The following is a 24,812-nucleotide window of genomic DNA, read 5'->3' on the forward strand; positions in this document are numbered from 1 at the left end:
GATAAATAAACTACAATACTAAATCACTCAAAAATAATGATTTACAAATTAATATTAGCATTTGAAAGGTAATTAAGGGTAACAATCTAAATGTTAGCAAAAACTTTTTTCTCAAGTTTTCAATAATTGTTGCAAAACCAGCTCTTGCCTGAGAAAACAATCAAATTGCTTTAATTGCTTTTTAATAGCTCTTCTCAAGAATTAGGAAACTGTATACAAATAAAATCATGTGACAATTTCACAGACTATCATCCTTTGGCATTTTATTTTAAAATATAACTTATTTTCATCTTTTGATATATATATATCAAAATCTTAATTTATCTGGCAATGTATACTCTTCCTCTCCAATATGACCTCTGTTTCTATCCACCCAAAGTATCAGTTTTCTGCCCAATCTCTTTAGTGAGGTACCATCTTAAACATTTTAAGAAGACAGTGAACTTAGTGGTAAAGGCATTCATAGTATTGTGCTGCCAGCATCCTCATCTATCTCCAGAATATGTATCATGTAACATTCAGACTCTATGCCGACTAAACACTAGGTCTCCATTTCTCCCTTCCCCCATGCTTACATGTCATTTACTTTCAGTATGTATAAATTTGACTTCTTTAAGTATAATCTACGAATCTATTTTAATTTGTTAATTTGTTTTGTTTAACATGATATCCTCAAGATTCATCCATGTTGTGACATCTGCTACAAGTTTCTTACCTTCCCTTCTGCTCTCCCCATTTCTTTTCTTCTTTCTTTAGCCTTCTCCTTTTCCTTCTTCTACTTTGCTTGATTTCTAACAAAGGATCCTTTTAGGTAAGCACTCTACCACTAAACTACACCCTGAGCTTATTTTCTGAGATAAGATCTTGCTATTTAGCCCACGCTGGCCAAGAACTATGTAAATATATATCACAGGTATTTCAAACTCACAGTCCTACCTCTACCTCTCCATGTATCATGACACCCAGCAGAAATTTCTTCCTTTTAAATGTCGATATTATTATAGGTTGTATATTTACATATCTACTGATGGACACCTGGATTGTTTCCATGTTTTATTTGTTGTTAATAGTATGTACTTGTGTATAGTAATACAAATAGATTTTCAAAATTCTGCCATCAGCTCTATGAGGTATACAACCAGATGTTTGTTATATCACATGATAATTTTATTATTTATTATTTTAGGAAATGCCATATTGTTTTTTACAAATAGCAAATAAGGGTCTAATCAGTCCCACCTCAGTAACTTTCCAATAGAATCCACCAGTGTTGATTAGCATTTCCTTAATGATTATTAAAGTTAAGCATATTTCCTTGTGCTTGCTACCCATTGGAAAATCTTCTTTTGAAAAATGTCTACTTAAGCCCATTTTGAATTATTTCTTTATCATTTACTTTCAGGTATATGTTTGGACTAAAGATTTCCAGACCAAAAAAAATGATTTCCCTATACTTATTCTCTAATTCAGAAATAAAGTTTACATTGTAAGAATGATTTTAAGTAAATCTATTAACTCAACCTTACAGAAATAGTATATGAAAAGATAGGGATGATAGATGCATCCTCATCACCATATCCCCACTTAAATTAATTTGAGCTTAGTGGAAAATAGATCAATCTTCAAAAATAAATATGTACTACTTTACTTCTAATAAGGTGAAATGTAAATTTTAGCAACTATTCTAGGTCACATATTTATTTACAGGACTGTAAATGCATTATAGCAACATTATTATAAATCCCCTTGTTAATAGTGATGAAATGCCATAAAAATGTTTCTGAACAAAGAAAATACAGTTTTCAGTAAAAGAAATATATTAATTTTCTAACAACAATGGAAGTAATTGCAGACAATCTAACACATATGGAAGAGTTGACCATAATGTGAAACATACTGCCAGACAGAAAAGGGGAAAATATTAGTGAAAGCATAATTATATTCACTTAAAGCAGTATCTTCCAACACAATTCACAGATAATCATGAAGTCCATGTATTCACAGAAATAGAAGAGGTAGTCCTCATCCTTCCTTCTGAAAGCCACCCTGCAGAAACTTTACTTATTTGCCCTAGTAACCTTTGACTCCTCCGCTAGATCACTTCAGTAGAATGGGAAGAATGCTTCCTTCCACCAAGGCACAATGGAAATGCACCAACAAATTGAATGTAAGACTATATCTATGACTACTGGATTTCTCTGCCAGTTTGCTCTCAACTATTTAGTAAAAAAATGGATTGCTGCTAAATAGTAACTGGAGAGGATCATTTAGAACCAAGCAAAAAATAGTGTTGAAAACAAATGTCAAAAAAATGTTTTAACAATCTAAGATGATAGAACCACTTACATACTCAGACTTTTCAGGATTGAAGATATGGGTCAATTCACCAGGTAAAGAAATTCAGTTAATCACAATGCTAGCTAAACGTGGCTAACAGTGAGTGAGAATTAAGAGGAGCAAATCAAATATGCATCATACCTAGAAATATACTGTTGAGCTTTGACTATTCTACGAATATTTTATTTCATTTTCCCCTGCTCTAATATAATGTGTTAGAACTTGTTGCTCCTATATTCATATAGCTTCTGTGGCTTCATCTTCTCCTAGAGAGCTCCTTCCTCAGGTATAAACTCCTACCCAATGGCCTAGGGTCTGAATTCTGGTAGCACTTGTTGCCCTATTATGTTTCCAAAATGAAATGTGTTGGTAATGTCTTGGAATTATTCAACTCTGAGCTGTGTCATAGCTGTCTCCTGAGCTCTTACCTGCTTTAAAACCTACAAAACTAGAACCACTTCATTAATCATTGTGCCCCAAAATATCTAAAATTGTTTTAGTTTTTTTGCTAAAATTCTGGCTGTTTTCTAAGTGTCTGGATGAAGAGGCAAAACATCAGAAAAATTCATTGAACAACTATTTTGGACCTGTAAAAGCAGAAAAGTAATTATCCTGTATTTATTCTTCCCTTTTATAAAAAACAAAATAAAACAAAACAAAAAAAAACCTACATGATGATGCTTTTGTATATAAACTAAAATTGCCCCCTAAAGAACGTGGATAGAAGCTGGGTACTGGTGGCTCACGCCTGTAATCGCAGCTACTCAGGAGGCTGAAATCTGAGGATCACGGTTCAAAACTAGCCCAAGCAAGAAAGTCTATGAGACTCTTATCTCCAATCAACCACCAGAAAACCAGAAATGGTACTGTGACTCAAGTGGTAGAGTACTCACCTTGAGCTGAAGAAAGAGCTAAGGGACAGGGCCCAGGCCCAGAGTTCAAGCCCCATGACCAATACCCCCCGCTCCAAAAATAGAAAGAAAATGGATAGACTATGTGGAATGATACAAACGTACATGTTGGAAGATTAACAATACCAAGCCTGAAGTCAGACTACATACCTTCTTCACCTCTGGAAAGATCTGGCACTTTACCATCTGGGAAGGTGCGGTAGGCTATAAGGAAAAAGTAGGAAAGAAAAAATATAATAAAATTACAAATAAAGTAAAATATTATACAAATAAAGTAAAATATACTAATGTATTTCCACCCTAAAGTTCGTACTCGTCCCCATTTACAGCCAAGGTTAATGTGGCATTGTGCTCAGTCTCTCTGTGGCTGTGTCCACAGGGTCTCTGACAGATGTACTTTCACTGACCTGCAGAGTGCAGATCCCATTCTGACATCCAGCAAAAAAGAAGATACATGCCAGTCAGGAATTGTGATTAGGACACAGGAGTGAATATCTTTAATAACAAGCCAGAGACTGTTTTATAACCTAATCTAGTCTCTATTGCATTAATATGAATTCTGACAAAGGATCACTAATCATTTGAAAGAAAAACTATTAACAACATGAAATGACAAGAAACAATGCAGAACAAGAGACTAAAGAAAAATAGAGAAGGAAATTCAGGGACAGAAAGTTATCTTTTCTCTTTTTTCTTTATTTTTTTTTTTTGTCTGTCTTGGGGCTTGAATTCTGGACCTAGGCACTGTCCCTGAGCTCTTTGGCTCAAGGCTAGTGCTCTACCACTTGAGCCAAAGTCCCACTTCTGGCTTTTTTCTGCTTATGTGGTGCTGAGGAATCGAAACCATGGCCTCATGCATGCGAAGCAAGCACTCTACCACTGAGCCACCTTCCCAACCTTAAAATAATTTTTTTAAAGAGTCCAATGATGGCCCCAAGGAAATTTAAATATTACAGTAGTGAACACATGGTAAGCTTCTAAGAGAAAAGAACAATTGGAGAACACAAGATAAAGATTTTCAAAATAAAAACAAACTTAACTTGACAATGATAAATTGGATAACACCATTTCCAAACAAGCACTTGGAAAGTAAGTTTGAGAGGACACAGCCGATGTAAAACAAAGAGACAGAAATACAGAAGAAAAATTAAGGTTTGTGAAACACTGATTTATACAAGTCAAAATGTATCTATTAGGATTTCAAAATGAGTATAAAGAAATGTTAGATTCAAATAAATAATAGAAAAACAAATTTTCTAATCTAAAGGAACACACCAGGCCTAAGATGGCAATGTTTTTATGTGAGGGATGAAAAGACACATACAAATGATTTCTTCTGACTAAATTCTGCTGAACTTTACAACTCTCTTCAAGCAGTAAAAGAAATAAAAATTCACCAAATCACCTAAAGAAAGATGAGGATATTAATTTGGAAGTTTCAAAGAAGTATCAAGATCCATTGCTTCCTATATCAAAAGGTAATAAACCACTTGCAAAATTTAAAGGATTTACTAATAATAGTTGACTTTTAAAAAGTGTTTGCACATATAAAATATATACAAAAGTAAAGAGGATAGAAATGAGATGGGTATGTGAGAATTTCATCACAAAAAGCCTACTTGTGAGTCCCACTTGCCCAAGGGTTGGGGAGAGAGTCATAGTGTGAAACACTGTTTGTGGCCCTCTAAAAGGTGACCTTCCCTTCTTTCTTTCCAGGGTGATATTTGTAATTTGTAATCAGAAATCACAGTGTGAATTAGTGTCTAATTTCCATTTTATGCCAGGAAAGTAACAACCTTACTATGGAGGAAATCATATTTCCCTTCCAACAGTGGCACTAGTATGTTACACCACGAAATCTGGCCTAAAATTGTTTCTTTTCTCTTTTTTTATCCAGTGGTTTGCTCATGTAAACTCAGCTATTCAGGAAAGAAAGATCAAGAGAATTACTGTTCAAAGCCAGCCTGGTCAATATGTTGAAAAATCCCATTCTTAATCAATAAACCAAGCTCCTATCATCTTAGCAATGCAGAAATGTAGGAAGTCTGAATCCAGAAAGAAGCAAAATTTTGAGATAAGTGAAAAATACCATGTTATAGAAAAATTAAAAGCAGCTAGGGCATGGCTTAAGAGTCAGCAGTCAACATGCCTAAGCTCTTGTTAGGCACTGAGTTGGTTTTTTTTTAATTGTGAAAATACCATTCAGGGGGGTTACAATTACATGGGCAAGGTAATGAGTACATTTCTTATCAAGCATTGTTGCCTCCTCCTTTGTTTCCTCTTCCCATCTTCCACCACCCCCCTCCTGCCCCCCTCTCAGCCAAAGTTGTAAAGTTCATTTTTCGACATAACGTCTTGTACATTTCATTGTTGCAATGGGTCCACCTGTATCCCCTCCACAAATTATACCAATATTAAATGACATTGCCCCATTTGTTAGGAAATGGAAAGACTTGGAAAAATTATATTTTTATTTATTTATATTTGGTCGGTTGTGAGGCTTGAACTCTGAGCCTGGGTGCTGTCCCTGTGCTCTTCAGCTCAAGGCGAGTGCTCTACCGCTTGAGCCACAGCACCACTTACAGTTTTCTGGTGGTTTATTGGAGATAAGGGTCTCACAGACTTTCCTGTCCGGGCTTTGAACTGCGATCCTCAGATCTCAGCCTCCTGGGTAGCTAGGATTACAGGCGTGAGCCACCAGCGCCCGGCTTGGAAAAAATTATATCAAGTGAAGTAAGCCAGGCCCAAAAACATAGGTCCCATGGTTTCCCTTATTTGCAATAAGTAGTATATGTCTGAGACAAGCAGAAACAGTCAGATAAGTTGATGTTAGGCGAAATGAACCCCAAATACGGACTCAAATGTTTTTTTCTTTCTTGCTATTGTTTCAAACATATTTATAAGATGATTTCTTTGTTGCTTTGTATGTCCCTCCACCTGTTTTCGCACTGAGTTTGGACATACCAGTAGCACCACAGAAAAAGAAAGACAGGTATACAAGACAATAGCCTGGTTAAAAACAAAGCAAAACAGCAACAACAAAAAGCACTCAAGTAAGAAAGAAGCTCAGTGGTGTAAGCTTATGAAGTATATGAAGAGACATCTTACTGCGAAATACTGTCCAGAAAAGGGAATTCTGAGTTGTTAGTAGGGGACTATGAGGAGCTTATAACAGTGTTCATCTGTGCAATTGTTTCAGTATCTGGCAGATACAAAGAACTCAACCATCATAAGGAAGTTCAAGTGTAATAATAATGATGACTTCTGTAGCCCTCTTAAATTTCTTCTTTCTCTGACATTGATATGGACAGTTAAACCAAGAAAAGAAAAGAAGGAAAGACCCACACATAGCTAGTATAAATACCTCAATGCCCTTGCAAGCCCAAAAGTGTCCTAGATAAGGTATGAGATATTTAATTCTAAGTCAAATGTGGAGCTTTACTGTTACAAAAAGCTAGACAAAGTCAATTAGTAATCTGAGACTTTAATAATTATCATAAAATCAGAAATTAATTTTTCCCAATCATAAGGGTTGAATTTCCTCTACTGAATAGCTTTGAAGTTCAACATGTTGCATAAATCTAAGCCTGGCACCAGTGCTTATGGCTGTAATCCTAGCTACTCAGGAAGATGAGATCTGAGGGTCACAATTCAAGCCAGCCTAGGCAGGAAAGTCTGTGAAACTCTTACCTCCATTTAGTTACCAAAAATGCCAGATGGCTCAAGTGGTAAAGTGCTTGCTTTGAGTCAAAAAGCTTAGGAACAATTCCTAGGCTCTGAATTCAAGCCTCAAGACAGGCAAAAAATAAATAAAAATAATTGTTAGTGTAATGAATAAACTCAAAAGTCCTACTTTTTTAAAGGTTTTGAATATTGGTACATGATATTGTTTGATATTTTATAGTATACTACAAAAAATGAGAGTCAGACCTACTAATAGCAGGTATTAGCACCATCTAAGAATAATATATTACTGGGCTGGGAAGGTGGCTCAGTGGTAGAGCGCTTGCCTTGCATGCCTGAGGCCCTGGGTTCGATTCCTCAGCACCACATAAGCAAAAAGAAAAAAGCCGGAAGTGGAGCTGTGGCTCAAGTGGTAGAACACTAGCCTTGAGCTGAAGAGCTGAGGGACAGTGTCCAGGCCCAGAGTTCAGGCCCCACGACCGGACCCAAAAAAAAAAAAAAAGAAAAATATATTACCTTCAAAAGTCTACTGACGAATAAATTGAAATCTAAAACTCTATAAACAGAAAAATATTAATATAATGTGAGGGAAAACAAAAAAAATTTCGGGTGAGTAAACACTGAAATATTTATCTCCTTGGGCCATTTCTGAAAAGTACTCAAGAAAATATTTTGGAATAGAAAAAAATTCACAAACTGTCAATCTTATCCATAAAACATCAATGGAACATCAGGGAAGGTGAACATGTCCTAGGATAGTGTACAAAGGTGTTTGGAAGGAAGCTCTTGGCCCACACATTTGAATATTAACTTTCCTTTCTATGGTTCTATAATTATAGTAGTTGAATTTGCATCAAATCATGCTTATTTAATGTACTCCATATGGATGTTGTTTTATGCCATAATTTTTATTATTAATTTACAAACAATATAGTAAATTCACTATGACTATAGAATATACAAATGATATAATTATTAAAATATACACATCAATACTACTTCCATATTAATATTATTCCACAAGGGATTTTGGAAGTATCATCTAAAGGAATCACAGAAAATATATTCAAAATCTACCCCTTTTATATCTATAACAAGAAAAATAGAAGAAATATTAGCAAAAATGACTACTTAGTGAGGAAGATTGTTTAATTCTACTTCGACATTTTGTATGGCCTCAGTTTCTATAATAGTTTGGATGTTAAATATTTTAATGGATCAATAATGCATACATATACAGTGTGTATGTCCTGTATTTTCATATAAAATCAACCTCATATTACTAATGTAGTCTTGCAAGATATAGACCCAACAACGATTATAACATACTACCAAGTGTAACATACTACTAAGTGTGTTCTATACATAGAACACCTGTGGTATACTATACACAGTATAGTTAATTTAGAATAATGATGTTATACTATGACATAGTATAATGTTATACTGTTGTATACTAAGCACTATAGTATGCTACCAAGTATAATATCCTAGCACAAGCACAGCAATAGTAAATGAAAGTATTTCTGATTATATCACCACCATCACCAAAAGAACCCTCAATGTTCATATGTCCTCACCTCAAATACCATAATCCATAAATGAACACTTACTTTATTTATAAGGATTTTTAATTTAAAATAAATGCAAGATATAGAACACTATTGTAATAATTAGAAAGTTCCTTACCTTATCCAGGATTCTATGTATTTTTCATACCCAGAAACTAAACCCCTCATGTATTTTGTATAATTTTCTTTTTCAGTTTTGATTATTTTTGACAAAAGATGTTAATATAATTTTTTAATCACTGGAGAAAATATTCACTACCACTCTTACTGCAAAGCAATGATACTAATAATGCAGTCTGATTTTTAACTGGTACATACTTGTATTGCGTGATATATTTGAAAAGAAGACTACAGAAAGTTAGTAGGAAGGAAATAGAAGATGACAGATGATCTGGGAGTGATTTTTTTTCATACTCATGTACATTTAAATACAACAGTGAGCAGATTTGCTGCCATAACCATGATTAATAACCAGAGTTGCATGATCTATCTAGTTGCTAATATTTGTCATTATTCCCCTTGATAAACTAAGGGACTTATAATAGATAAGTTCTAAATTCCTTTTCCATTAAAAAAAAGTGTTACAAGTGAGTGCAAGGATGTAAAGATCTGAGTGTCAAATAGGAATTAATGGAAACAAATAAATAGTATACCTTTGCGTTACCTTTCATCAGCATTTTACATTTGTTTTGCTCCCTGGCTGCACGAAGACATGCTTGAGTAGGACCTTCTGGCCTATTTTCCTTTTCACAGTAGTGACCAACTGCAAGATAATACAATTTATTTATTTATTGTTATTGTTGTTATTGTTCATGGGGCTTGAATTCTGGGCCTGGGCACTTCAGTTCGTGGGGCTTGAATTCTGGGCCTGGGCTCTTCAGCTCTACCACTTGAGCCACAGCACCACTTCTGGTTTTCTAGTGATTAATTGGAGATAACAGTCTCATGGACTTTCCTGCCCGGGCTGGCTTTGAACCATGATCCTCAGATCTCATCCTCCTGAGTAGCTAGGATTTCATAACCAAAAATATTGCTTCAAGTAGTTAATTTTTTTAAAGGAGAGAAGTTCTACATTTTACAATGGTGAATGGTCTTGAGCATAAAGGAGCTCTCAGGAACACTGACTAGGACCTGAATTCAGCTGACAAAAAATACAAATAATAATAAACTCCATTGTTAACTAGTTTTTAATTATCATAGACTGTTAAATAGTTAATACAGTCTGCTGTTTTCTGTTTACTTTTTTCAAGTACTGGATTTCTCAGCTTTCTCCATTACAACTTGAGCCAAATGTATAGTTCTGGCTTTTTTTCTATTATTCGGAGGTATTTTGTCTGCTTAAGCTGGCTCCACATCATGATCATCCTATGTCAATATTTTAAGTAGCTAGAATTTTAGGTATGAACACCTAGAGCCTAAGCTGTATTTATTTTTAAATATCTCTAGGATGGTGGTCACTGATAAGATTGAGAAATCATCCGATCAATAATAGAGATTTTAAACATTTTACCTTTACCTGTAATTATAGGAAAATGAACATTCTGGCCTGCATCTATGGTTTTCAATGTTGCTTGAAGTCCAGAAATCTAGTGGGAAAAAATGAAACAAATATAACATTTGAATTAATGACTATAAAGCTTAAAATCAAACATGAACTTTAACAAAACAAAACATAATTGTTAGGTAAGATCCAATTTCATTCTGGATGTGAATTTCACACATACATTTCACAGTGTACTTCACTGAATCAAGAATCTTCACCACACATTTTGATAAAATATTGTATTGCAATTAAACAGAAATATATAACTTTTTCTATTACTGAATAGCACTATTTATTAATAAAAATTAGCAGATAAATTATAACCAATACAATGTGATCATGAAATGCTTGGATTAAAAAATGTGAGGGATTGCTATCTGTTCTTACATGGCAAACAAATGGATTATAATTTTTCAAACAATCTTATTTAGAGTAATGAAAGGTTTATGAAGCAATTTCTAACATAGCACAGAGTTCTGGTATGTTGAACACATTGTTCCCTTGTTGTCATCACACATTAAGATGGAATATTGGTTACAAATAATAAACTTAATATCCATACACTATTATGAACTAAAGCCAACTTTTTATTTAATTATGTTTTCTATTATTTTTTTAGGTTACAGAAGTCCAACCAGAATAGTACTATATAATAATCATTAGACTGAGAGACACCTTAGACTTTCCCTATTTAACTGGCTTTGAAAATTTAGAGAAATACTGACCAGGTAGTATTCTGCTAATGGTCCTAATTTAGGTTTGCTTGATGTATTTTCAATGGTTAAACTAGAGTTGTGAGACTTTAGGATAAGAGAATACATTTATTAACACATTGTATCACAGGTATGTGCTTAAGACTAAGGATATTAATCTTGATCACCTAACTTCAGTGTTACTTTTTTCTTTGTATACCTGTACTTGTGAAAGCAAGTCATGAAGTGCAGCCAACACTTAACTGCTGTGTGGTTAAGTTTAATTCCTGGAGGGATGGACTATCTACTGTGCCATATGGGTTTTTTTTTAATCAGACAGATCTGTCTATTCTCTACTCAATCATTTGTTAATATTATTGTGAAACCACAGAGATTTACTTTACACTTCAAATTATAATCCATACCAGTTCAAACTGTTACATATTTTAACCCTGAAGTCTTTTTGGTTGGAAATAATGAAGAATACAATATATCATTTAATAATTGACTACTAACCCTTTTTTCTTATTGTTATTGTCAAGGTGATGTACAGAGGGGGTACAGTTATATAAAACAGGTAAAGCATACATTTCTTTTTGAATACTGTCACTCCTTCTCTTTTTCTCCAAGTTTTTCCCTACAAACCCTCACCCCACAAGTTGTATAGTTCATTTTCAACATAGTGTCTAGTGAGTATCACTGCTGCATTTGTTCATCCACCATTTCTGTGACCCTCTTTACTCTCCCCCCAAACATTCTCAGCTCTTTCTTTCCATATCACTGACATTAGGGCTAGCTAATAAGAACATCTCCTTAGACTTGGTAAAAGATCCATGCAGTAAGATTGTCACCTAGCTCAACCTAGGCGTAGGCCCCATCCATAATTTTAAAAAAACCCTCAGGCCAGTAGCCTCCTTTCCCTGATCTCACACATTTCAGAAATGCTTAGGAGTATGTGCTTTTCTCTCAACTGAGCTTGGAAATAAAAGTTTTCATATCCTTTTGTGTGGATAGCATCATCATTCTCAATGTCTAAAGCAAATCTGAATGAGGAAGATCCATTTAACTATACAGATGCATGCAGTGCCAAAAGTTTCTTTTTCTAATGGCATTTCTAAACTGTTATTATATATGTAAGCAGTAGAATAGAAAACTCAATTCTGATAGCATTATTTTAACTTTGTAAATATGTTTTCATTTTAGGTATATATATATATATGTGTGTGTGTGTGTGTGTGTGTGTGTGTGTGTGTGTGTGTGTGTGTGTGTGTGTGTGTGTGTGTGTGTGTGTATGTATTTGTGTGTGTATCAATCATATGTATACCTATTTAGTAGATGAGAAAATAGACATTTTAAATGCCCTGATTTTTCACATAGCTAACTCTGCAAAACTGTGAATCACCCATCACTCCCAATCCCTAACTCTTTTAACTAAACCAGTGAAGAGACAAAATGAAACCCAAAGATTTTACCTATTTTAAGCATATTCTTCATATAGCCATTGATCTAACCTCAGAAATCTCCCTTTTATTTGAGCTATAAGAATTAAAGACATTTCTAGGAGGGTAAGTTAGCCATAATCACATACCAGCTAAGAGAACATTAAGTGCTGGAAGTAAAAAAGAATGTAGTATAAATACCTCCCATGGATTCGATGTAAAGGATCAAGGAGATAAAATTTTGCAAATCAGACATATAAATGTCTTATACTTATATGATGATATAATAATTTATTCATCCTTAGAATTCAAACATTCAAGAACAGAAAATTAAAAGTCAAGCCAAAAAGGCACCAAACAAGGGATGTTTTGCTTTTCAGAAGCTAAAAATTTCACTGAAAACACACAAAAAGAGGCTAAAACATGCCTTAACAGTAAAATTACTAAAATAATAGTATTGCTATTATACAAGCTTTAATATTTTCTGTTCAGGCAAATTGAAAACCTCAACAAACAATAAAAGAATGTTAAGCTTAGTCACAGAATTATATTCTCTAATAAACATATATATAATATAATGTAGTATAATATTATGGTTTACTTCTTTAAATTCTTTGCCAATGATTCTATACCACTGTTCAAAATCTGAGCGAAGCCAGGTGCTGGTAGCTCATGCTTGAATTCTAACTACTCAGGAGGCTGAGATCTGAGGATAGTGGTTTGAAGCCAGTCTGGGCAGGAAAGTCCATTAGACTCTTGTCTCCAATAAACTACTCAGAAAAAGCCAAAAGTGACACTGGCTTAAGTGATAGAGTGATTGCCTTGGGCCAAAGAAGTTCAGGGACAGTATACAAGCCCGGAGTTCAAGCCCTAGGACAAACATACATCAAAAAGAAAGAAAAAGAAGGAAGGGGAGAAGGGAAGGGGAGAGGAGTAAAGGGGAAGGGAAGGGAAAAGAGAGAGAAAGAAGAGAGAGAGAGAGAGAGAGAGAGAGAGAGAGAGAGAGAGAGAGAAAGAAAGAAAGAAAGAAAGAAAGAAAGAAAGAAAGAAAGAAAGAAAGAAAGAAAGAAAGAAAGAAAGAAAGAAAGAAAGAAAGAAAAAAAGAAAGAAAGAAAGAAAGGAAAGAACTAAAGAAAGAAAGGAAAGAAAGAAGAAAGAAAAGGAAGGAAGGGAGGGAGGAAGGAGAAGGAAGGAAGGAAGGAAGGAAGGAGAAGGAAGGAAGGAAGGAAGGAAGGAAGGAAGGAAGGAAGGAAGGAAGGAAGGAAGGAAGGCAGGCAGGAAGGAAGGAAGGAAGGAAGGAAGGGGAGAATAAAGAAAAATAAATAACAAAAAATTTGAGCTAGCCTATGTGAAAAACCTGAGGGAAAAATGTAACTGTCACTCATTAGCAAGATAAACACAAATTCACTCAACAACTAGGAATGTCAAGTATTCATATGGGAGATATTTCCAAGCAATTTTTTATTCATTTTGTTCTGTTTCAACAATAATTATAAAGGTAGATTTTTATGGCTGCATCTTATATAAAATACCTCTGAGTTCTCAGTGTTTAGATAACTTGGCAAATATCAGTGTGCATAGCTGTCATTTTATATGTATAGCTTGGCATTTTAATCCAAGTGTATTTAACAACAGTGGCTGAAGGTTTTCTTTCAACTCTACTCTAATATTTTCCTATGTCTTTATGTTTCAGTTAAATACTATTTCATATAATAATCTGTATAGACTTTTAGATGGATAAAATACTTTTCTTAATTTTCCAAATGATGTTTTATGGGAAAATTGGTAGATTGTTCTAAAATTTATCTCAGAAACAAAAGCCAACATTTCTACTTATGTTATAAAAATGATTAAAAACAATTTCAAGGGTGCCTGAATTCTCTCTCCTCTCTTACCTTCCCAACAGCTTTGTCTCTTTCCAAGGAGATTAGCATTTTCTCCTTCAGCAAAGCCTGGTGCTTCTCATGTAACACCTTTATAGTTGGTTCATAAGATGCATAATGTAACTTTAACCTACAAATAGAAAAAGGTCACTTACATCTTAAAAGGTAAAGAGTTAAATCAGTGAGTTCCATCTAACTTCTAAATCTTGTGTTGATTTTTGTATGGTTATCCATTTTTATTCTCAAGCCAAAAATAAGTGAAATAAGAAAAGAAAGAGCCAAGAAGCACAGGAACTATTGTACTACTGTGCAATGGCACAGTTACTAGAAAAGATATTCACTAGTGATTGATTGACATGATTGCTACCTTTATTGTGAATGGTCGACAGTATCTCTGGCATCTTATTTTGGTCCTTTGGAAACATGCATTAGTGATTTATCCACAAAGCTAAATAAATAAATAACTTCCAGATTAGATGAGGAAACACAAGCTTCTTGAGTATTCTCCCCTGGTGCTCTCCAGATAATAAAATATGAAAAAATACATGATTTGAAGAAATTAATTGTATAAGAAATGAATTATAGTACTATTTCAATTAAGTATATTTAGATATTTAACAATAATGATACATTTTAAAATATAAATAAAATAAATAATAAAATATATAGTGGCTATTGTATCAGAGTGCACAGATACAGAGTTTTTGTCATTAGAGAAAGTTCTAAAGTTCCAGTAGATAAAACTGCTCAAGAACAAGCAAAGAGAAGTTTAGGTAAGGATTATATATTTTTTATTTCCTAAATTTTAGTGGGTATGAAGTTAAGGAGGGAGAGAAAGAAAATCTATGTTCTGTCTTCCAAATAATTTCTAAAAAGTGCTATCATAAAGTCAAGGCCATTTAAGATATGTCTCCTACCTACTGCCAAGCCTCACATGAGCTTTATTCCAAATGTACACAATCCGATGAATGGATTATGCTCCTTTATACAGCATGTATGTACCTACCATCTTCCAAGTGCACCCTAACTGATTCCACTCCATTCAATTGATTCATAATTATAATCTCGAATTGTTGCTCTGAAAATATTCCTTTTAATATATATTTATTGTAAAGATACTGTACAGATGGGTTACTGTTACATGAGTAAGGTATTGAGTACATTTCCTATCGAGCATTGTTACCTCCTCCTTTGTTTTTCCCCTACCATCCCTTCCCTCCCCACTTTACCAACTCCTCCCTCCTCCACTCCCGAAGTTGTAAAGTTTGTTTTCAACATAGTGTCTTATATATTTCAGTGTTACAATGAGTCAACCTATATCCTTATTTCCGCATTTTGTTATTTCCCTTCCCCTCCCCAAATTAGAAAAATGTATATACAAGATGTAGGACACCAGAATCAAATACAGTGAAAACAGGCCCTGTAACGTTATAATCTGGTTGAAGCAATTACCCTCTAGCTAATATAGCAATAATGCAGTACACTATGTTCTTTTTCCACCTAAAACTTTCTCTATTATACATCTCAGAATCTCTGGGTCTTTATGCATTTACTCATCCTCATATTTTTTGAATACATAATATAGTGTCTGTCACATACTTGATGCTCAATAATAGTTGAATTAATATTTACCTTTACAAAATCTGCCACTATCAAATTACTTAGTAGTAATTGAATAAATCTTTAACAAATATGCCAGCATATATTATCACTTACCCTTTGAGGTCATTAATCAACTTTGTTTTTTCTTGGACTGTTCGCTTATGATGCATTCGATGATAATCACGTTCTTTCTGAATTTTCAGCAGATTTTCTCTAGCTTTTCTGAAAAATACAAAAAACTGTATCAAATCTAAAAACTATCATTAATTCCTTTCTGAAATTTATTTACCCCTCAGTTAAAATCAATATTATAAATTCAAAAAAATTCCTGAAAAACAATTCTACTATAATTCTCACCGAAAGATTAGGTACAACATAATGTGTATAAAATTTAAAATGTGTGAGAAGGTGGAAAATGAAATGACAAATCTTGAAATTCAACGTATGATTGATCTTATTTCATTTGACTAAATCAAAGTACAAATGTATGCTGTCAGAATACTTCCAAAGTACAATGCAACTACCACTAATGAAAATTTGTTTGAAATACATATAGAACTGAATGAATCACGACAATTATAAATAAAGGAGAAGAAAAGGAAATATACTTGATTGTTTAGCATAGGTAATTGGAAAGGATCACATAAGTTTTGGAAAACCAAACTTTGCTTCTAGTAATTCATATAGAAGTATATTCTATCCATTAATTAAATTACTCAAAATAAGTAATACTATATTAGAAAGGTCATCGATGTTAGTTCTGTATTACAAAATTATTCAATTGTATATATGTTTGCACATCCCTGGTTGCTAAAACAAGTATGAGTTTTAAGTGAATAATGACTGGGAATGTTTTAGTAACCTCATAAAAGAAGTTAGTTACAGTATAATGTAAAATATCTAATGAAAAACAGTGTCTAGGTAATCTTGAAAATCTGACAAAATACTATTGCATGGAGATACTCACATCCTGAAAAATGAGTCAATTAGAGCACTAATATCTCATGCTAGCGTTAGAATCGCTACATTCTTATGTGACTTGGCAGACTTCAAAGCAAAATTAGGAGAAACAAGGGTCACTTCAGATTGATAAAAGGAACAAATCGAGAGAAACAGACAACATTCAGAGACCGTACAGACCCGACACAGAGAACTTATGAGTCTTTTTTTTTTTTTGTCCGGTTGTGGGGCCTAACTCTGGGCCTGGGCGCTGTCCCTCAGCTCAAGGCTAGCACTCTACCACTTGAGCCACAGCGCCACTTCCGGCTTTTTGTTTTTTCTGCTTATGTGGTGCTGAGGAATCGAACCAGGGCCTCAGGCATGCAAGGCAAGCGCTCTACCACTGAGCCAACTTCCCAGCCCAGAACTTACGAGTCTTAAAGATAGAGCCCTGTAACCAAGGCTACCATGAGTCAGAGCTGTCTTGGGAACCTTGGCAGGAATTATTTGTGCAAGATCTTGAAAAGTTTCAGCAAATCCGGAGCCTGAGTCTCTCTGGTGAAAGAACCACCTAGGTGAAGAAAATAGCCTATGAGCCTGGCACTGGTGGCTCATGCCACCAGCTACTCAGGAGGCTGAGATCTGAGGATCGCAGTTCAAAGCCAGCCTGGGCAGGAAAGACTGTGAGACTCCCATCTCCAATAAACCAACAGAAAACCGGAAGGGGCGCTGTAGCTCAAGTGGTAGAGCACTAGCCTTGAGCTGAAGAGCTGAGGGACAACGCCCCAGCCCAGAGTTCAAGCCCCATGACCGTCAAAAAAAAAAAAAAAAGAAAGAAAAGAGAAAATAGCCTGTGAGTTTTTGGAGGTCTGAAGTGGGAGTGAAATCACTCTAGGAAATTCAAGACTCCATGTCCTGGGAGCTAACACAGGAACCTGCAAATCGCATTTGAAATCCATCTCCCTGTGCTGGCCCCTGGCTCAGATTTTACAGGTCCTGATGGGCCACTCTGCCTCTGACAGATGGCAATGATGTCTCTAAACCACGTATCTAACTATCTATACTACAAAAAAATCAGTTCTGGATGGGAGAAGTTTACATCTTTCTTTTGTTTTCTTTATTCTTCTTTATCTCTTCTGTAGTCTTTATATGAGAAACATATATCCACATTTTGAAATTCAATTTGCAACCATCTCTATCTACTATCGCCCTATCCCATTTCTGTTTACCTTCTGTATTCAATTAGATTGATTCTCTCTTATTTTTCTTCTATTTCCCTCATCCAAAATCTTTCCTTATTCTCCATACTTTTGGCAGGGTATATTTGTCTTGTACTCTTTTTTCACTATACTTTCAAATGGATCTTTTCTATGTATTTCCCTCTTCTTTCTCATTAGTTACTTTAGCTACTTCTCTCTTTATCCTTATTACACCATATACCCCTCACTATTCTTTAGTACTCTTCCTCTTATTTCTTTTCATTAGTAGCCGGCTTAATTAATGTCTTTCTTATCACAAAGCATTATCTTTGCTTCTTTATTTCTCTGGAGATTTGGGAACAATGTTATTAATTGGTGATTATTGTATTTTCACTCTGGTGTGTCTATTCACCATGACTGCTTCTACACCTTAGTCTGCCTCCCTAGGAGAATAGAGGTGTAAACCTAGTGCTTTGTGAGAATAGTGGGTGAATGTTAGACAACTGAGCAACACCTTCAGTCCAATACTGGAAAAATACAATACAGCTTAAGTACTGTCCTGCCTTGCCTACACATTGTGAATACCTCATCTGAAAGAACACAAGAGACTAAAACCTCCAAACAAAGACTGGTCTCTGAACAAAGCAATATGTCTTTGCCAAAAGGAAATAATTCCAAAATAAAGCACTTGGATGATAGCAATGTGGATGAAATCTCAAGAAGCTGAAAAGAATAATGGTAAGAATTACCAATAAAATTAATGAGTAACTTATAAACAATCAAATGAATTTGAAGAAAATACAAACTGAATCACATAAGAAAGACAATGAATAAAATGAAAGAATTCAATAAAGGTACAGAAATCCTAAAAATATTCAATTCTGGAAATGAACCTCTTAATATTCAAATTAAAAAACCCTCAGGTAAAAACTTACTTTCAAGAAAGACTATGAGGATAAAGTACAGAAATTAGAAAATTTAGATAAAAGCAAATAAAAATGAGAAAATATAAACAACATATAAGAAAGCATTAAAAAGAATACAAGCCTATAAATCATGAACATTAGAGAAAATATATACAAGCTAAAGGCATAGAAAATTTTTACTCAATATTACTCAATAGTAAAAACTTTCTACAATCTTGGAGGAAAAATGGATAACCACATATAGACTATATGGAGGACACTAAACAGACAAGATCAGAAAATCATCTCTGTACATTTTTGTGAAAGGTACTTTTATTTTCCTCTCTTTAGAAACAGTGCACTGATAATCATTTTAAAGTGGATTGTATAGATTTTGGCAAAAATGTCATCCAAAATCTATAGAGAAGGATGTTAGTTCAAAATATGCCTCTCATTAATCCTATAACCTGGGACATGGGATTAAAAGCTTCTGAGTCTCAATTTCCTAGTATGCAAATTTTAAAATTATCATTTTCAAAGTGTTTCACACATTATTTAAATTATGTCAAATTATTTAAATTATGTCAAATAATATAATATGTAAAATAACAAACATATCTGAAATTGTTTCTAAAGAATAAATAAACCCAGCAGGAAAAAGTCTGGCAGACACAGAATTATAAACTTCAAGAAAATAAGTGAATGATAAAAGTGAAGGAATTCTACCTTTAGGACTTTGTCAGTACTACAATAGATACAAAAGGGAATCTAACACATAGAAAAGGAAGATAAATGCAACCAGGTAAAAAATAGAAAAAGAATGAATCACAGTACATGAATAGAATGCAAATAAGGATGGAAAAAGAAGTAAACATCACACACAAAAAAAAAAAGCCAAATGACCAAATGAGAGGAATCCCTGCATATCTTTCAATTATAGCACTGAATGTCATTTGTTTCAGGTCTCTAATCAAAAGACACAGTCTACTGGGCTTATTGAGAAATGCATTTCACTGACAAAGAAAAATAGACAAAGTTAAATGATGAAAAAGTTATAAATAGAGCCTCAGAGCAGGCAGGAATACAAACCCTTATCTGACAAAGTAGATTTCAAAGTAAAATTATCCAGAATAAATAATAAAAAAGTCACTTCATAATGATAAAAGAATTTCCAGTAGGTGAAAATAATTATAAATATGTACTCATTCAGTGTCAATGCAACCAATTTCATAAAATAAACACTACTAGACACCAAATATAGATAGACTCCAGCACAGTAATAGCCAACTTTTATAACCCACTCTACCCATTACATGGAGATTCTGCAAATAAACTTCAGAAACATCATCAACAACAAAAATACAAAATTACATCCTATAGAGCCTGCGCCAGTGGCTCACGCCTGTAATCCTAGCTACTCGGGAGGCCAAGAACTGACCATCAGGGTTCAAAGTCAGCCCAATCAGGAAAGTCCTTGAGACGCTTATCTCCACTAAACCACTCAGAAAACCGAAAGTGGTGCTGTGGCTTAAACGGTAGAAAGCTGGCCTTGAGCTGAAGAGTGCAGGGACAGTGCTCCCAGGCCCAGAGTTCAAGCCCCATGACCGACCAAAAAAAAAAAAAAATTACATACTATAGAATAAATGGGATCGACAGACATCTATAGAAACCAATTCATCATAAAGGTATACTATACAAAATCTACTGAGCAGCATGCAGAATTTTCTCTAAAATAGATCATGTTTTAAGACATAAAGTTTAAACAAACATAAGAAAATTGAACTGAGTCAGTGTATTATATCAGGCCACAATAGAATAAAACTAGAAAACAATAACGAAAGAAACTACAGAGAATATTCGAATATATAGATCATGAAAAAAATGTGGAAAATAAATAATCCCTTTAATCAAATAAAAATGAAAACTCACTTTCCTGTCTTTTGGAATATAGCAAAGACAATGACATGAAGTAAGTGTATAGCTAACAGTACCTGCATTAAAAAAAAAAATCAGAGAAATCTTAAATAAATAACCTAATGATGTCCCTCAAGCTCTTACAAAAATATAAGAACAAACCAAAATGCACAAAATAAGTAGCAAAATAAATAATGAATATTGAGACAATAATAAAGATACAAAACAATATACAGAATCATTAAAACAAAAAGTTATTTCTTTGTAAAGGTAAACAAGTTTAATAAACTCTTAGCCAAAGTAACCAATATAAAAAGGGGGAAGATACAAATTGATGAAATGAAACTTGAAAAAAAGAACATCTCAATAAATACAAAATGAAATTCAAAGGGTCCATGGAAAATATTTCAAAAACTCATATCCTAATAAACTGGAAAACAAAATGTAGATAACATACAAAAATTGACCCAGGAGATATAAAACTCTTCAAAGACCTATAATGAGGAAGGACATTGAAGCAGTAATAGACTCTGAACAAAGAAAAGCCCAGGACTAACTAGATTAACTACCAATTTTTATTGTAATTTTAATGAAATAACACTGAAGATCCTGAAGCTAATCCATAAATTAGAAAAGTAAGGAACTGACTCAATGAAGCTAATATCCTGAAATCTTTCAGGGACACAAAGTGAAAATGAAACAAAATTATTGATCAAGTGTATTGATGAACATGTATGAGAAAATTCACAATAAAATTCTTCCCATAATTCAACCACATATTAAAAAAGGTAATATTCTACATGATAATCAAGTTGGTTTCATTGTGGAAATGCAAGGATAGTTCAACATATTCCTATCGATATATGTAGTACAACATATAAATGAAATAAAGGACAAAAATTATATGATCATCTTAATGGATGAGGAAAAAGCCATAGATAAAACTCAAAATCCTCATTATTATGAAATTCCTGAAAAAATAAAGAGTGGAAGGAATGTATATCAACTTAGTAAAGCTATATTATAAGCTTACAGCCAACATTTGCCTAAACGAAGGAAAGTGGAAGTGATTTTCTCTAAAGTTAGGACTGAGACAAGAATTTACAGTCTCATTCATTTTTATTCAATCCAAAACAATAAAAAAGAAATAGAATTAAAATGACCAAGAAAAGGAAAGAAAGAGGTCAAGTTTACCCTCGTTGAAATTCCTATGACCCTACGTTTGGAAGACTCTACCTAAATAACTTAAAGTTGATCAATAGCAGTATGAAGAAAATCAATATAAAACTATCAGTAGTAATTTTTTCTATGTAGTAATAATGAATAGGCAAGAACAAAATCAGAAAAAGAAATCCTTTTCAAAATAGTCTGAAAAAAATAAAAACCAGTTGATTAACCCAATGAAGAAGGTGAAAGATTTCTACTGCAAAAGCTACAAAACATTAAAGAAAATGAGGAAGACACCAGAAGATAGAACAACTTCCCATATTTGTGGATTGGTAAAGTTAATATTGAGATAACAGCTAAATCACTAAAAGAATCCTATATAATCAATGCACTCTCCATCAAAATCCTAATGCTATTCTTCACAAAATGGGAATATAAAATTAAAAAATTCATATTGAAATATATAAGACTGTGAATAACAAGTGAAACACTGAAGACAAAGAGAAATACTGAATGTATCCTAAAATTGAACTTCTTTTTAAAGTACAGAATTATAGTGACAAAAATCGCATGGTAACAGTACAAAAACAGAAATATAAACTAAAGAAATACAATAAAAGACTCAGAAATAAATTCATGCAGCTGTATCCACCTAAGTGTTTACAAAGAAGCAAGAAACACAGATTGGAGAAAAGACAGCTGCTTCAGAAAATGTTTTTTGGAAACTGGATTCTTCTTATTATAGCTTCAGAAGCCTGAAACTAAACCCCTAATTTACTGTCAAAAGGATCAAAGATCTCAAAACCAGAAACTTTGAAAAAACTACAGGAAGCAAAGGGAAAACTTGAAGATATTGGCATAAGCAACAACGTTAGGAATGGGACTGTAATTGTTTAGTAAATATGAGCAAAAATAGACCACATGACTCAGATGAAATTAAAAAACTTGGAGACATCAAAAGAAAAATATTACCAGAATGGGTACAAATCTCTGTAAGCTATTCATCAAAGAATTAATATCTAGAATACATAAAAAGCTTGAAAAATTAAATATCTAAAGAATCAATAATAATGGGTTAATGAATATTAATAAATGAGTTAATGAACTTCAAAAGATTTACAAATAACCAAAAAATGCATTAAAAATGTTTAATATGTTTGCCAAAAAGAAAATGAAACTCAAAAGAACACTTAGAGTCTATCTCATCCCAGTCATCATTTCTATCAGCCAGCAAACAAACAATAAACATTGCCAAAGATGTTAGGGAAAAGGAACCTTTATACATTGTTGTTTAGAATGTAAATTACTGCGGCAGCTGTGAAAATCAGTATGAAAGGTCCTAAAAAACACTAAATTTAGAAATACTATATGATTCTCTCTGCTAGTCTGGGGCATACATCAGGGCTGAAGGTATGCGGCACATGATAATATATCACAGCCATGCTTATCTCAATACTACTCAGTCAAACTGTAGAGTCAGCAATACCCAGAAACCATATGAAGATGAGAATTATAATAGTAATGGGACATAAGTGTAAAGGGGCACAGTCACTTTAGGGTATGAAGACAGTATAATGAATCTATTTTAAAGGAGGTCAGAGAAGAAGGGAGGCTAAGAGAGTATAACAAAGTGAGTAAATTTGATGAAAGTACCTTGTATGTATGTTTGAAATTACTTCAATTAATTTATGCAGATAAAAATAAATCTAAAATTATATTCAATTAAATGGCTTTTTGTTATGCACAGAAAGTACTTGATAAATGTTCGTCATTATCATTATCACATCACCGTTCCTACTCAGTATATTAGAAAGGCCAGATTCAAGCCCTGTAGTAATGGCTCACACCTGTAATCCTAGTTATTGAGGAGGCTGAGTTCTCAGAATCCTACTTTGAAGCCAGCTATAGTAAGAAAGTCTGTAAGCCGGATGTGGAGTTGGGGCTCAAGGGATAGAGTGCTTGAATGAAAATACTAAGGGAACAGAAGTTAGTCTCTGAGTTCAAGACCTAGTACCAGCACACAAACAAAAAGAGGCAGATCCATTTTTTTTTCTTACAGATCTGTTTTTCTGCAGGAGGACATATGCAATAAATAGGTAGCTGAGTCTACTCTAGCAGACCCAAAGTATCAAGATGCATCACTATGTGTGTCTACATAAATTAAATTTTTATGAACATCATTGTAAGCCTACTGAAATTATCTTATATCTAGTGTCTTGGTAGTTACATAGACACATCTTATTTCTCTTATCTGAAATGTAAATCAGCAACAGGATAAAAGTACTCGAAAAATGCTTCCAAGTTTCTTAATCAGAACCACAGATGTGCAGCACTGTATGAACTCATTTTTTCAATATACATTTAGAAATCTATTTGTGCTCATCCCAGGAAAGAAAGCATAGGAATTGACTGAAGTATTAGACCTTAAAGTTTTTCTGACCATTAAATTGGTTTTCAGAGACTTGCTTTCTGTTTGCACAAATGAAATCTACTCAGTGAAACAATTTAAATTCATTTCATGGTGATGCTTCTCCTTTTATGACCTTTCCGATGCCCATCTGCTTAATAAAATGAAAATACAAGTTGTACTGAAGAAGAGTGTAAAATATTCATATAAGCAATTAATATTTTCTGCACTCTATAGTATTTTCTCATCACATTAGTACAGCATCTTTGTTTCTTAAAAGATCTTTTATTAATACAGACACCAAACACTGATTCAAGAGCAATGAAGTAAGTTATTTGGTGAAGCAGTCTATTTAAATTTATATATCATAAAGAATACAATTCACATATGCCTTCTCTTAATGAGATGGCACAAAATATCACATTTCAATATCACATTTCAGGAATCTGGCAAATCAACATGTATAATTATACAATGCAATAATCAGAAAGGTATATTCTCATAACACTGTGAAACTCCAAAACTCCACTTCTTAATATGTGTTACTTAGTAATATGACCTTTAAAAGTATTTGGTATGTAAATGGACCTGGTAAGATATATTACTAACTAAATGATTT

General features: G+C 33.6%; 1 protein-coding gene across 2 annotated transcripts in view; it reads right to left on the reverse strand.

The window, feature by feature from the left end:
- The window catches only part of Spag16 (sperm associated antigen 16), a 782,336-nt gene that overhangs the window by 723,829 nt on the left and 33,695 nt on the right, over positions 1-24,812 (reverse strand). For both annotated transcript variants that reach the window (XM_070027619.1, XM_070027711.1), the window contains exons 6-10: positions 15,777-15,884; positions 14,073-14,190; positions 10,020-10,089; positions 9,157-9,266; positions 3,399-3,452 (exon numbers count right to left, since the gene is read on the reverse strand). In XM_070027619.1, coding sequence (XP_069883720.1) covers positions 3,399-3,452; positions 9,157-9,266; positions 10,020-10,089; positions 14,073-14,190; positions 15,777-15,884 — 460 coding nt within the window. The remainder of the gene's footprint in view (positions 1-3,398; positions 3,453-9,156; positions 9,267-10,019; positions 10,090-14,072; positions 14,191-15,776; positions 15,885-24,812) is intronic.

Source organism: Dipodomys merriami, unplaced genomic scaffold (assembly GCF_024711535.1).
Source record: "Dipodomys merriami isolate MVZ:Mamm:240054 unplaced genomic scaffold, mDipMer1.0.p SCAF_1, whole genome shotgun sequence".
Lineage (NCBI taxonomy): Eukaryota > Metazoa > Chordata > Mammalia > Rodentia > Heteromyidae > Dipodomys > Dipodomys merriami.